The sequence below is a fragment of the Bidens hawaiensis genome, unplaced genomic scaffold (genome assembly GCF_021521415.1).
Source record: "Bidens hawaiensis isolate Kalapana, Puna unplaced genomic scaffold, B.hawaiensis_p1.1 tig00077533_1, whole genome shotgun sequence".
Classification (NCBI taxonomy): Eukaryota; Viridiplantae; Streptophyta; class Magnoliopsida; order Asterales; family Asteraceae; genus Bidens; species Bidens hawaiensis.
Window position 1 is genome coordinate 21,690 of NW_027503356.1, and position 15,660 is coordinate 37,349.

The following is a 15,660-nucleotide window of genomic DNA, read 5'->3' on the forward strand; positions in this document are numbered from 1 at the left end:
TCATCCGAGGGGTTCTCAACCCGGTTTTAACCCTACGGTCGTTGTTGGAACCGGTTACGGTTCTGGTCAAACCGGTTTGGTTCTGGGTTGAACCAAAACTGTTTTTTTTGGTACACCTCTAACTAGAGTGTCAAACCGATCGTAAGTAAAATAGTAATGTCAACAAAGTGAGTAGTGTGTACGTATTGAAGAGAAAACTGATAGGAAGTTTATTGGTTTTTATCAACATAAACCTAGGCATGAGTTTGGGTTTTTGATATTTTTATTATAAAATGTATTCATAGACGGTCTCATATCAAGTAGTCAAGTATAGTTCTAAAATTTCGGCCGAATTTTTAAAAAACGTTTTAGATTTTAATATCGTATAATATACATATAGATATGGACATGGTATAAATTCCTGATTATTGGTCTTGTATCCACTATTGCATTGTTTAGTTTTTACATGATCTGATATCTCATCTCATATAAAATACTAGTCATGTTACCCAGAGAATTAGGCAGACTTGACTTGCATCTATCATCAAATAATAAATTTTCTTGAAAATCACGTTGTTTCTCTAAATGAGATTACGTTACTTCCAACTCCTAGTTAGGAACTTAAATTAGGTTTCCAAGTTCCAAACACCAAACATTGAGGTTGAGGCTAAATCTAAAATACTTTAAAGCCCATATACAGAGCCCGTAGTTTGAAGCCCAATACGGGTAGAATCCAATCCAATCCAATCCAATCCAATCCAATCCAATCCAATCCAATCCAATCCAATCGTGAAAGGTAGACCAGTCATCGTGTCGTAGTTGTGTTGTGGCCAGTGGCGAAAGTGAAGATCTGCTGCTACTGATTCTATTCTATTTGGGCGAGTAATAATAATAATAATAATAATAATCCTCCATCAATCTTAAAATAAATATACTGGGTGGATCTGCAACGATTACTTTTTCCGACTACAAACGACTCCCTGTAAGTATATTTAGTCTCTTCATCTATGCGATTAATGATTAATTGAAATGTATTACTGATTGATTGTTACTCATACCTATTATTATTATTATTATTATTCCGATGTCGTAAATATATATTTGTTCTCTCAATCCGTTTAGGGCAAGGTTTTGTTGTTTGTTGTGCATAAAATTAATTAGCTGATAATATCTATGCTGCTTCTTTACATCAGTAGCTCATTGTCTTCATTTCATGGATCCCTGTGCTTAATTTGTAGACTATTGTCATGTGGCAGTTACTTATACACTTATAGTTAGTTATAGGTGATGCTAGGTTTACACGACTCTTTACTTATTTATTTGTAAGGAGGCTTGTATGTGTATCGATTACACTGACTTCTTACAGATACTTGATTTTTGAAAAGGTCTACTACCTGATTTTGGTGTCGAAACTATACTTAGAAATGCAATTATGCAAATATACACATAAAGTTGTAATATTGGTGGTCTTTGTAATAAAGTTCAACACACCTGGAAGTTTAGTGCCAAGAAAGTCTATGATCACTTACAAAGTTCGAAATTTGAAAAGTAACATATAAGTTCCAAGAAGCGTGTCTGTCATAGTATGAAGAAAAGTGCTACTATTTTCTGATTTATACTTTTAGAGCTAATGTCACTGATCATTGTAGACTTTTGGTGTGAATTTGATACTAGATGCAGACTCTTTAGTTCTTACAGAAGTTAACTTTGAATTATTATGATATATGTATTCACAGGAAATTGGCTTACATGGCTAGTGGTAGGGGAATTTACCACTTGCTGAGGACCAGACTTCATTCTCAAACCACTGTAAGCATTATTCTTGTTTGGATCATCTTGGTTTTAATAAACACCCCGCTTTTGTTTTATGTTATACTGGTTTCTTTTTATATGATGACCATTGATTTCCCGTTAGCAATTTCAAACATGACATATGTATTCATCATGTCTTTCCTTATCTATAGATTTTATTTACTGGTTACTGCAATCGCTTACTACTTATATAACATTTAGGCCCCTCCAGTTTTGTCTACTCTAACTACAAAGAAGGATCAAGATGCTTCTGGCATGAAGTCTCTGAGAGCAATAGCACTCCTTGGAGTAGGTGTTTCAGGGCTTCTGAGTTTCACAACAGTAGCAGCTGCTGATGAGGCTGAACATGGTCTCGAGTCTCCAAGCTACCCCTGGCCCCACCAAGGCATTCTTAGTTCATATGACCATGCTTCGTAAGTTTGTTTTCTAACCATCTTTTGTTTACCTTCTTTTTATAGTTACTTTATTTATAGTCTCTAGTATTGGACTGCATATGGAAATGAAAACTGAGTTGAACCTAGTCAATAAATAGGATACAGATGGTTCCTTATTCTACCTTATGGATGCATGTTATTATTTTCTACGTAATGGTGTTTATGTTGTCAAACTTAGATTACATGTCTCTGTTTTATCTTAACAATTTCGTGTGCGCTCGTCTTCTTGTTAGTTTTGAATAATCTGATACCTTTAGACTTTAGTGCTGAAATATCGATGCCAGTGGAATGTTTTAAACAAGGCAAGATATGCGGGTTGGGTAACGGGTTATTTATAATAGGGGATTGCATGAAACCAAAAAGACTGAAATAACCGAACCCAAACAAAAACCGACAGTTTGGTTTATATTTCTGTAAAAATTGAATTTTAGGTTCGGTTTCAGTTTTGCATGTAGTAAAAACTAAAAAACTGAACCAAACCTAATATATGTACTTTATATTTTGAACGTTAAGTAATGTGCTTTATATTTCATATTGAGTAATTTATAAGAGTTTAATAAGTTATTCATCCCAATTTTTTAGCCAACATTTTAGTTAATTATTAGAAATCAACAAAAGGATTTAGGGCTAAATTCATTATTGTGAGCCAGTTTTTAATTCAAGCTCATATAATAGAATGAAAAAATCGAACAGCTTTCAAAAACAAAAAAACCAAGTTTTTGGTTCGGTACTTCGGTTTTAGTGCAAAACTGATCCATACACACCATAGTTATTAAAAGCCATCGCTTCTTGCGCCTAGGCCCATTTTTCAGGTGAGGCTCAATAAATGCGCTTTTAGTTCTTAGGTGAGCGCTTCAGCATTGTCTATAAAAGTCGAGCAAAAGAAATGCAAGAGTGCTATTAACACTTGGGGTATGTTTGGTTGAAAGGAATGGAATGAAGGGGGAATGGAATGGGAAAAGGAATGGAATGGACAAAGGAATGAAATGGATCATTACCATTCCTTTGTCTTGTTTGGTTAACATATGAGAATGAAATGAATAATTAATTTATGTTGTTTGGTATCCCAAAATTTTTTTAGGAATGAAATAGAAATAATAAAGATGAAAAAAAAACCTGAAATGGTGACGGTGGTGGTAGCTCTGGAGATGAAAATGGTGGTGGCGGTGGCGACGGTGGTGGTGGTGGCGGCCAGGCCACGGGTGTGGTGGTGGTGGTCAAAACTGATCCATACACACCATAGTTATTAAAAGCCATCGCTTCTTGCGCCTAGGCCCATTTTTCAGGTGAGGCTCAATAAATGCGCTTTTAGTTCTTAGGTGAGCGCTTCAGCATTGTCTATAAAAGTCGAGCAAAAGAAATGCAAGAGTGCTATTAACACTTAGGGTATGTTTGGTTGAAAGGAATGGAATGAAGGGGGAATGGAATGGGAAAAGGAATGGAATGGACAAAGGAATGAAATGGATCATTACCATTCCTTTGTCTTGTTTGGTTAACATATGAGAATGAAATGAATAATTAATTTATGTTGTTTGGTATCCCAAAATTTTTTTAGGAATGAAATAGAAATAATAAAGATGAAAAAAAAACCTGAAATGGTGACGGTGGTGGTAGCTCTGGAGATGAAAATGGTGGTGGCGGTGGCGACGGTGGTGGTGGTGGCGGCCAGGCCACGGGTGTGGTGGTGGTGGTCAAGCGATGGTAGCATTAGTAGTGATGGCGGTGGTAGGGTGGTGATGACAGTGGTGGTGGCCAGGCAGTGATAGTGGTGGTGGCGGTTATGGTTGGGTGGCGACGGTGGCAATGGTTGCCGTGGTTATGGCGACGATGGTGGCGATGGTAGCTTTGGTGGTGGTGGAGGTGGTGATGGCGACGGTGGCGGTCAGGTGGTGGCGACGGAGGTGGTGGTGGTGACGGTGGCGGTGGTGGTCAGATGATGGTGGTGGCTATGGTAGTGGTGGTGGTGTTGGCTGTGGTTGTTAGATGATGGTGTTGTTGAGAAAGTAGGTTGAAGGAGGAATGGAATGAAAAAAAAGAAGGGGTGTGGGAAGGAATGGTTTTGATGGAATGGGATTCCATGTGTAATGGATGATTCCATTCCATTGTGCAACCAAACACCTCTTATTTCATTCCCACGTAATGAATCATTCCATTCCGCCTGTCATTACTGCATAACAAACGCTACCTTAGATCTAGGAGAGGTCAAAGGCATTATATTGATACATTTTGTTATTCAAGTTCTGGAATTACATTTGAATCTTGAATATTTTAGAACTTTTGGTACTAATTAAATGTTATATAATAGCTTTTGTTTATTTTATTTGAAGAATAGTATTATTTTTAATATACATAATATATTTAAAATTTTTATTCAAGTGTGCTTTTTTTTTCTTCAGGCCCTCACTTTTTTTGCGTCTAGGCCCTAGGCGAGGCCTATTCGCCTTGAGTGTGCCGAGCGCATTTGATAACTATGATACACACCCCTATTTCATAATATGGGTGAGGTCTAGTTGACCCACAAAGACGTTTTGTTCATTTTACAACTAATTAATGCATTATATATTATTACAATTTACAAGACAACTATTATAGTAATAATCTTTGAGTAAAACAGTTTTGAAACATGTATGTGTTTTAAAATAGACATCTGGTGACGGTTGACGACTTTCATTTCTAGCTAATTTTATATAATACTCAAAACTGTATTGACCTCTAACAAGTAAGCGGGATGAAATGACCACCCACTGAAATTGGCATCTTTTTTTAATCAGGATCCTACGTGGTCACCAAGTGTACACGCAAGTTTGTGCATCGTGCCATTCAATGGGTTTGGTTTCATACCGTGACTTGGTGGGCGTTGCATACACAGAAGAGGAAACCAAAGCTATGGCTGCGGAAATCGAGGTTGTTGATGGTCCTAATGACGAGGGTGAGATGTTCACTCGCCCCGGCAAACTCAGTGACCGATTCCCTCAACCATATGCTAACGAGCAAGCCGCTAGATTCGCTAATGGCGGGGCCTACCCTCCTGACTTGAGCCTTATCACCAAAGTAAGCATGAGTTCATGTCATGTTTTAACTATTAAAGTGTATTATTATCATTCCAAATTTCAGTAAGTTTATATGTTTTGTTCTTTCAGGCTCGTCACAATGGACAAAACTACGTGTTTGCACTTCTGACTGGCTACCATGATCCTCCCGCTGGTGTTTCAGTCAGTAGCGAATCTTACACTATATTTTATTACGGTTTTTCTTGGTCATCATAATAGTCAACCTATAATTTGTTGCAGATCAGGGAGGGTCTGCATTATAATCCTTATTTTCCTGGGGCGCTATTGCAATGCCTAAAATGCTTAATGATGGTGCGGTCGAGTATGAAGATGGCACTCCTGCAACAGAGGCTCAGGTTGGTTATATGACTAAAATACTCTTGATAATAAACAATAAACTAAATGTGTTACCTTTTGAAATTGTCTGGTCTAAAGGTGTAATATTTGAAAAGTGTGTATGAAATCCGTAATTTGGGTAAACCACAGTGACCATTCGTGTAAGTCGTTTTTAATATATGTATTTTGAAAGTTAATATTTATTTTTTTTTAATTTCTGCCAGATGGGAAAAGATATTGTGTCGTTTTTAAGCTGGGCTGCTGAACCAGAAATGGAAGAAAGGAAACTGGTAAGTGCCCTCAAAGAAATATTTATAATTTTAAACCGTGTAGAATAATGATATTGATTTTGGGTTGGTTATGCAGATGGGATTCAAGTGGATATTTGTACTGTCACTAGCTCTGCTTCAAGCTGCATATTACAGGCGTTTGAGGTGGTCGGTTCTCAAGTCCCGCAAGCTCGTTCTTGATGTGGTCAACTAGAATTTCTCTCGGTCAAAGGTTTGTTACAAGACTTTGAATGAGAAATAATTGTTTTATGTATGAAAGAAGCTGTGTTTTTGTTTATTTGTTTTGTAACTTAAAAGCAAGGAATAAGGGAGACATCTTGAAGTTATTTATTTTTAGTAATATTTGCAACCAAAGTCGTCATCACTAGTTGCTTTTCATCTTTTTAATAATTGTATCCATCAACTGTCAAAACAGTTGGAAACCGGTGTGCCTGGTTTTTCTTTTTCTATTTTTTTTAGTTTTTTTGGTTTTTAACAAATAATATATAATGTGAAATATGGTGGGATGAGTAATAAATAATAATATATATATATATACACACACGGTGAGACGAAAAATAATGAACTCTCTGTATACATTAGCCCCCCGTTTGTGACCGAAGCCACCCTTGCCCCCCGATCGCACACTAGGGTAGCAGTGTTTTGCGTCTCCTTGCTGATGTGGCAAGGGCATCACACATTCACAACACTTCGCCTTACTATATTTTAATCAACAAATAGTGTTTAATAACAAAATTTTCGGGTATGGCTAAGGTGTTCGATGAAATGTATGAATGATTTAGATATGTTTGGTACGCAACAATGATAGGTGGAAAGGTAGAATGAAATGGATTATTATGAGAGAACGAAAAAAAAAGTGATTGGTTGGTCAATTAAATGAAATCAACAATTATATAGAAAATTTCATTTTATCAAAACTTTTCCTTCCTTTTTTCTTTTTCATTCCATTTCACTTTATTTTCTCCATACCATCACCTGACCACCATTGTTGCCGCCGCCACCATTGTCGATGCCACCACCACCATCGCCGCTGTCATTGCCATTTTTTATGTAATTTTTCTTTATGTAAATTGAATATATGTAGAGTAGAATTCACAAACGTCTTCTGTTATTTTACATATGAATATATTTTTAAACATACACGCGTAAAATGAAGTAAAAATGAATTGGAGGAAGATTTGGAACTTCAGCAAGCAAGTTTCTTGACTGATTCCATGACCATTTTCCTTTTAAACAATCTTTCAACATGTATATTTACTTTTAAGAGATTTTTAATGGATCTCACCTATGCAAAACTACTGATAAACCAACCCCTTCGTATGTTTTTATATTTCAAGAGAAGAACTCATAGTCTTTGGCTTCAACAATGATCTGCCTTAGTCCCCCAATAGGTGAAACAATCATCAAAGATACTCCTAGTATGATACAAACCTGGAACATATGAACGTGTGTCAGTCGACATGATCAACATATATTGAAAAATAAGAAAATGAGTTGTGGGATGTTATGTTGCATACCCAATTGGTAATCCAAGATAAGCTCCACTTGTTTGGTTTATAGATTGTAAGCCACATGATGCAAGGTAACTAAAATCATCAATAACACAAGATCACAAATAAAAACCATACATCTCATGATAAGTAAAAAAGAATAATAAGTATGTGAGAAGTAAGAACTCGTGTTTCTTACAAAGTATGTCGTCGGGGCGAATGCAAATCCGCCAAAGAAACCAAGAAGTCCACCGAAGAAAGGGAAGCAAATGCCAATGAACATTGTCAATGCTGTTTCCAAAGAATAAAAAATTGAATTAAGAGTCGATGCTTACTGTCTGCTTGATTATAAATGGGTCGATTTTGGTTATGCCATATGTTACGGGGCCAAATCAAAAGTTTAACTAAAAAGTTAGATTCTTATGATGATATAGTTTTTCCGTGCCCGTACAAAATCGTTAGTTATGAGGTGCACAAATCTGTTTCTAGGCCCAAACCGGCTCAGTTGGGTCAACAACAGTCAATACCAGGCTCTTGCCAAGCTGGATCGGATTGGAACCAGTTTTTAGCCTAAAGTCAAACCAGGTTTAACTGGTTCGGGTCACAACCCCAGTTCCAAAGTATAAAGTTAAACACTTAAACCCGAACAGGTTTTTTTGCACCTCTAATTAGTAGTATTTAACTTATTTATGAAAAATGGGCTGAAGTTTACGAGCGCAACCTGTCAACCCCATAACGATTAATAAAATATTATTTCGACTTTAACTTGTCACCGGAAAAGATTTATAAAAAGTTCACTTACCAACATAAAGATTCCTTGTGATAAAACGAAGCATAAAGCTAGGGGTGAAATTCAAATTCTTGACAAGCACCGTTTCTATCATATCAAATACAGGCATTGCATAAATCTGCACGAACGAAAATAACAAGGTTAATAAATAAATAAATGAATAAATGTAAGAAACTTTAGATTGGTCTGGCATAGATAGATTATAAACCTGATAGCTTCCAATAACATGAATAACAACAAACAAATTAGCCATAGCTATGAGCCATGTAGGCTTCTCTAAACTGAGGAGAATATTATCCGAAACCTGGTTTCCAAACACATAATATCCTATAGTTGCAACTGGAAAATAGCAAATGGCGACTACAATATAAGCAACGACCACGCCTTTCCACATTGGACCCTTTGAAGGCTTCTCGGGTGTTGAAGGAATTGTGGCTTGAATTTCCAACACCACGTTGTGACCCGCGAATGCAAATGCCACGTTACCCAAGGCACTGAAGAAGTTAAACACTGCATCTGCTGTGCTATTTGATTTAATTGCGTAGTCAACGTTTGGCTGCACGCCCTTGGTCACAGACGCGGACCATGCAATTGTAGAGTAACTGCATCACATGATTACTAGTATTAGTTCATATCATTTGGCTCGTTTATCTTAAATTCTGGTATGATAAATCAAGGGAAGCTAAAAAATTAGAAATATGTGGACAAACTTTTGTGTAATGTGGTATGGTATTTGGGCACTTGTGTGCCTGTAATTCGTTCTACAACCAACTTAAACAAGACTCCATTTAGTCAAAAACTAGTTGTTGACAGGATTCATGACACATAATACCGAATTCTATGCCACTTGGCGTAAATGTGTGTACTTGTGTTATCAGGTAAAATATATTTGAGGTCAAGTACTAGCGCGAAACTACATACACGTGTCACAGTTTGACTGTGTCACTTGTTGCAAAAGTGGTCAAGGCTTTAAGCCACTTGGCTTAAAAATGGTAATTGGTTGTCATGGTCATATTGCTAACTTAAAAGGAAAATTAGTTCAAAGTTCAAGATCATTTTGATAAAAGGAAATTTGACTATTAATTTTAAAATATCCCTTAATACCTTATTATTACTCGAATATCATTTGACTTTATTTAATTAAGAAAATAGCTTCAAATCTTTTGCGCAAGATAGAAATATCCAGTGTCATGTTGGTAATTTTCCCTTGGTAAAATAGTTTGGTCAAATATGTGTTTCTGTTATCTTACCTAACCCAACCCGACCCGTTTTTATAAAGAACAGGTCAAAACCGCATAGTACCTTAGAGACATGACGGCTGCAGCCAACGACACACCCGAAATGGAATTAAAATTCGGGAGATGCGAAAGCACGAAATGAACCGAAGCAAAGATCATGATAAAGTAAGTTAACTTAATGTCTTTACACTTATCATCACAAACCAAATCATGAAACTTTTTCAAAGACTTTCCACCAGTAACCATATACACAATATTCACCCCGACTTCAACAATGAGCTGCTGCGGGACCACAATGTAAAGACCGAGTTTTTCCCCAAACGCATGCTGCCCGAGCTCATGGTACCGATCAAACCGCTTTCCAGGCACCATTTCATGCATTTCAACCATTTGCCATAATGTGTATAGTGTTATAACCCATGATATTACTAGTACTGATACACCTGGACCCCTGAAGTTAATATTCAAAACAATAGTTTATAAAATATTTTTTATGTATTGAAATTAAAGATCGAAAAATCGACAACTAACCAGCCAAGCTCGGACAAAGCATATGGGAGGCTGAGAACACCGGCTCCAACCATGGCAGTGACATTGTGGAAGGCGGAGTACCACCATTTGGCGTTGCGGGATGAGGTGACTGGGAGCCATTCGTCGATGGCTCGCTCGCGATCGGTTCGGTTGTCAACCTGTATGTGATCATAAAGATTTATAATATATGTAATAAGAAAGAACAAGAGTTAAGAAAGGAAGACATACCAAGGGAGTTGTTAATGTCATATTGTTTAAACTTTGAAGACAAGAAATATATGATGGAAGATGTTGTTTTGTACGTGAATAATGAAACCAAACACCTTATTAATTGGGTGGTTCATGTGTCTACGTTTGCTCACGTTTATATAGAAAAAACGTGAGAAACTTCACTTTTCCATTCTATCACCATCAACATCAGTATCAGCCTTGCTTGGATTATTATTATTATATCGTCATCAACTTTTATTAAATCTCTTTATGAACGAATCTATGGTAAATGTTTGGACCCACAAATATCTTTTTAATAATGTTAGATATATAAATTATATAGAAAATAATTATACAAAGGAAGTTTTAAACGTGTGGGAAAAAAAAATTGCGCGTGTGATTCATCTATTTTATATTATTACTTATCGTTGGTGTTAGGTGTTTTATGCTATTATAGTTTAAAAAATAATAACACGATTGTTTATATACAATTTGTGTTTTTTTAAGTTGTGGCATGTGAAACTCATTCGTTAATTTTCTGGAGCTAATAATCAAGCTACATGGATTCATATAGGGATTTTTGAGTATTTGCGGTTGGTCACGGCCTGCGTATTATTATTACTAGAAGAGTGCCTGCGCGATGCAGCGGGAAACACATATTTTAGTAATCATGTAACAAATTTATAGGTATTCATTATTTCGTTTGAAACTGTGATACCGTTCATAAGTTTAGTTTCACGGTTGAAACCAGAGCTGACCGTAAATAGTGAAATGCTAATTTTAATTATGTACTTATTTAATATTAGATATGTTTTATAATACATATTAGATATTATTAAAAGATAGTTAAACAAAGTTTTATTTAATACGATTAAACGTGTCTATTACAATTTTAATTTAGCCAAATTTCCATTATGATTTTTGTAATCTTTATTCTTGTTATGATTTTGTCTTCTATTTATTCTAATAAGGTTTATCATTTATGTGACCAAAGTTATCTTTGTTAATATTATGATTCTTTTAAGTAATTTATAAGTTGGGCTTAGTTTGAAGTGAATGTATACTAATTAATAATTCTTATTTTAAACTCAATTTATTATCGAAGCACAAACTATATCGGAAACTAATCATTGGTAATGGTTCGGTTTAGTGGGGTTTTATTTAAAACAATTCAGTTTCGGTCTTCGACAACAAAAAAAACGTGTAGTTGGCTCATGGTTTAATTTAAAACCATCAAAATCGAACCATAAACACTTTTATAAAAAATGTTTTTTTTTACTTCGAAAACTATAACAATATTATACTCAAATTAAAGATAATAAAATGCTCGTTTTTATGATGACATTTATTCTAAAAAATATTAACGTATGAAAAAAGTTATAACCGTTTAAAAATCGTGGGAGTAGTTGGGCTAAAAGTGAATATATATATATATATATATATATATATATATAAAAGATTAAGTATTAATATTGTAACTTTGAGGAATGCAAATTGTAAATATGTTGAATAAGTTTCAAATACACGTGATATTTAGTGTGTTAATGACACTTTTAGCCTTGTTATAAGTTGTACATAATGCATGGAGTGTTGTAATTTACTTAAACAATGCGTCTTAATTTATCCTTGTTTGCTACATTATATATAGTAAAGATAAACACCTTATTTAGCGAGAGGGAATCACATTTGCTCACTTCCAGTAGCAGTGGACGTAACATGCGTATTGGCTATCTATTGATGAGGCGAGAAGACAGGCGATGATGGAGAGATTGTAAGGTTATACTAGAACAGTGGCCCAACACCATTGGCAGGTGACAACAGGCATTGATGTTATCGAAACCGATGCTGGCATTCATTTTTATGATTTTGATCGATGTAACATATTTTGTATCTTTTTAAATATAAAGTTTTATAAAACTCTAAATATATATTGTTGCGCCACGGAAATTATAATCTACATTTCAGTAGAATTTTTTAAAACTAAACCACCGTAAAGCAGGGAGATCGATTTTGACTAGTTTTTCTTTGTTTTTTTTTTTCATTTTTTCCTTTGTTTCTTACTCTTAAATTACACATTTATTGATAATCATGTGACTAAAGCTCTATTTAACTTGTTGAGGGTCTTGAATTCTGGATACAAGTAGTTTAGGGTCTCGGAGCATTCCCAACCTATTCCTTATTGTTATCTGTAACATCCTAAATTTTATAATAATAAATAAAGGAAATTATGTTCGATAAATGTGTTTAATATTTAAATTAAGATTTAATATAATAAAGAGTATGGACTTGGGTGGGGAAAGATGGAATAAGGGATGTGATAGGCCTTAGGTCCATGGACTTAAGAGAGTATAAATACTCCCTTAAACCTCCCTAAAACCCTCATTTCTATCTATCTTATTCCCTACACTCTATAAAACACACACACACACAAACACCGTTCTCGGTCGCAAGCAAGGAAAAGAAGATCCAAGGCCAAACCAAGCTATATCTTGTTAGATCTTGGATATTCAAGCAAGATACAAGATTGTAGTTCATAACCAAGTTAATCCGTATCCAAGAAACGAGTAAAGGTACGTTATTTATTTTTTAAGGTTACGTTTTTATGAACGGTTTGCCCTAAAACTTAACCCTAGAGTAGATTGGGTATAACCAAACCATAAAGTTATAAACTTGATGTTTAAAATGGACATAACGAACTAATGGATAAGTACGGTTCGTAAAGAAAACCCTAGATCTAGCTTAAAGAACGTTTTTATGGTCAAAGGTTCAAGCTTTACATATAAACGAGTTAAGTCTTAGCCGAACATGGTTATGGAAACATTTATGGGATGATTTAAGACCATAATAGGGTATTAAAGTCGTGAAAAACGTCCCTAAAGGACCAAACTGTTATAGCTCATTCGAATACAATGTTAAGATTCGATTACAACCCATAAACTCGAATATAAGGGACATAATCGAATACAATGACAAAATCGAATACATTAAGCCATTCGATTACAATGAGTCACTCGAATACATTCCCTTGATTATAACTGTCCAATCGAATACATACACATAATCGATTACATGGTGTGACTCGATTACATGACCTTACTCGCATGCAATATGTATAATCGAATACATATTAAACTCGAATACAAGTGAAGGTTCGATTACATTATAGGGGTTGGAATACAATACATGCACTCGCATACATACTGATCATTTGAATACACTTGTAGACTGGAATACATTATAGACTCGATTACACATGTAGACTCGAATACAACCCGTAGACTCGATTACAATGGGTAACCGAATACAACAGTGACTCGCATATATTATATGAGTTCGAATACAATGCATACCTTAGAATGCATGGAAGGATTCGAATACCCGTATATACTCGATTACAATATAACTCGAATACAATAAGGTCAATCGCATACATTGCAAGGACTTGAATACAATGTATGGACTCACACATAGACCATCGAATACACATATACATACTCGAATACATCAATGTATTCGAGTAAAGGGTATGTTGGTGTGTTTACATGTACTTTAAATCCCATATGTTTCGAATACAAATTGTATTCTAAATAACCCATTCGAATACAATAAAGAAAGATTAACCAAGGATTGAGTATTTGATTAAAAAGGGAATAAAGAAAGGAACACATTGTATTCAAATACAAAGTATTTGAATACATTAGTATTGAGGGTAAGATTATATTCTAAGTAAAATGTATTCTAAAGCAAGGCCATTAGAATAAACCAGACTTAGCCATTTTGGTTGAAATACGAATACTATTATTAGGACAAGTATTGATACATATAATTGATATACAGTTAGCCGGGCTCAGTTAAGGAAAGAAATAACCATGAATGGAGAACGTAACAGAATCTAGGTGAGTTTATAGCCCCATTTCCTTGTTATGTTTTCGGGGATGTGTGCATACTCGATGTGATAGTTAATACACTTACTTTAAATGGGAAGTGTATGCCATGTATGTTTTATATGTTAATTAATATATGTCTTGAATGTGAATGAAAGCTTGTCGGTACGTGAACGATCTTCGGATATTGTACATATTGACAAGGAAGGTATGTATATGAAAGATGAATGTGTATGAAAGATATAAGTATGACATATGAGTATGTATAAACGTTAAAGAAAGTATATGTATGTTATGGGTATGTAAAGACAATATGTATGAGTGTGGAGGAAGTAAGGGATCAAACCCTAATAATATATGAGATAGAGAAGTAAGGGATCAGACCCTAATAATATCTGAGATAGAGAAGTAAGGAATCAAACCCTAATAATATCTGAGATAGACAAGGAAAGAGGGATCAGACCCTAATAATATATGAGATAGAAAAGGAGAGGGATCAGACCCTAATAATATTTGAGATAGAAAGAGAAGGGATCAGACCCTAATAATATCTGAGAAAGAAAGAACAGTAAGTATATAGTATAGAAGTAATAAAGTATGAATGTATGTATGAAAGGAAAGTAATAAGTACTTAATGTGTATCTTTGGATGCATAAATGAAGGTAAGTATATGTATAGTATGATGTATGATTAACTAGAACTCATTCAGTGTAGCCGACTTTTAGTATGCACGCATGTGAGTAAGATGATGCAGCTAGCTTGAGCGGGGCACATGACGGTTGAATAAAGAAGCTGACATCTGAAGACTCAAGTTGTTTTTATAATTTGATGTTTAATTTGAAAGATAAGAATGTTTGATTAAGACAAGTTATGAATCATTATGTAATGTTTTATGAAAGTTTTTTATTTTGCGAAAATTTTTAATTAACTATGATATTTAGAACTGTGTTTATGAGTAAATCCAACATCCAAAGTGGGGCACCGGTAAAGGGGCCTCACATTATCTCTATAATTACACTAAAAAAAACATTACATTTCTCTCTCCAGTTCAATTAAATAATAGTTTTTAATATTTTTATCATTACAGTTTTATATTTCATTTACTCACAACCAATATAAAAAATATTAAAAAATAAACAGGAGCAAACAAAGTTTTCCCAAATTTACAAAAAAATCACTACATTTCTCTTTCTACCCTATAAATTACATTCATAGCCTCACCCTATAATTTGCATACTCTCATCACATAATTATATGAGATAGGACGGGAATGCTCTCATATTCTCCCTCCGTCTCATTAAAAGTGTCCATATTTTCTTTTTAGTTTGTCCCATTACAAATTTCCACTTTCAAAATTTATTAGTCAATTTCCAAATTTACTCTTAAACACACACAACTAGCATTAATAAACAACATTGATGGACCCAATTTCTAAGGGTATTATTGTCATTTGGTAAGAAAAAAATGTAATCATTTAATCTATTTTAAACTTTATGTTTTTCAAAACATGAGACTTAAAAAGGGACGGAGAAAGTATTATTTATTTATTTTTTAAGGCAATATATTATATTTAGATATAAAAAAATAGCAAGACGCTATAACACTAGAAAAGTTAC

The 15,660-nt window shown here is 34.6% G+C and overlaps 1 protein-coding gene and 1 pseudogene across 2 annotated transcripts; one reads left to right on the forward strand and one right to left on the reverse strand.

Annotated features, from left to right (window-relative positions):
• The first annotated feature begins 833 nt into the window (after positions 1-833).
• LOC143606839 (cytochrome c1-2, heme protein, mitochondrial-like) lies at positions 834-6,211 on the forward strand (annotated as a pseudogene). Its single transcript, XR_013148823.1, has 8 exons — positions 834-961; positions 1,716-1,788; positions 1,993-2,204; positions 4,997-5,276; positions 5,366-5,437; positions 5,516-5,631; positions 5,836-5,901; positions 5,978-6,211. The product of XR_013148823.1 is annotated as a cytochrome c1-2, heme protein, mitochondrial-like (transcript).
• An 807-nt stretch (positions 6,212-7,018) lies between these two features.
• LOC143606838 (lysine histidine transporter 1-like) lies at positions 7,019-10,265 on the reverse strand. The gene is made up of 8 exons (XM_077082475.1): positions 10,179-10,265; positions 9,951-10,108; positions 9,484-9,870; positions 8,390-8,783; positions 8,194-8,299; positions 7,591-7,682; positions 7,419-7,487; positions 7,019-7,332 (listed from the first exon to the last, which is right to left on the reverse strand). Exons 1-8 carry the CDS (start codon positions 10,197-10,199, stop codon positions 7,234-7,236), a joined length of 1,326 nt encoding a protein of 441 aa, XP_076938590.1. The 5' UTR covers positions 10,200-10,265; the 3' UTR covers positions 7,019-7,233.
• Positions 10,266-15,660: the final 5,395 nt, after the last annotated feature.

Excerpts from the sequence above, each read along its gene's own strand:
- LOC143606838 (XM_077082475.1), bottom strand. The coding sequence starts at position 10,199 with ATGACATTAACAACTCCCTTG. Across the intron at positions 9,871-9,950 it reads GCTTTGTCCGAGCTTGGCTG|GGGTCCAGGTGTATCAGTAC; the intron begins GTTAGTTGTCGA and ends TATTAACTTCAG. Across the intron at positions 7,333-7,418 it reads TATCTTGGATTACCAATTGG|GTTTGTATCATACTAGGAGT; the intron begins GTATGCAACATA and ends CATATGTTCCAG.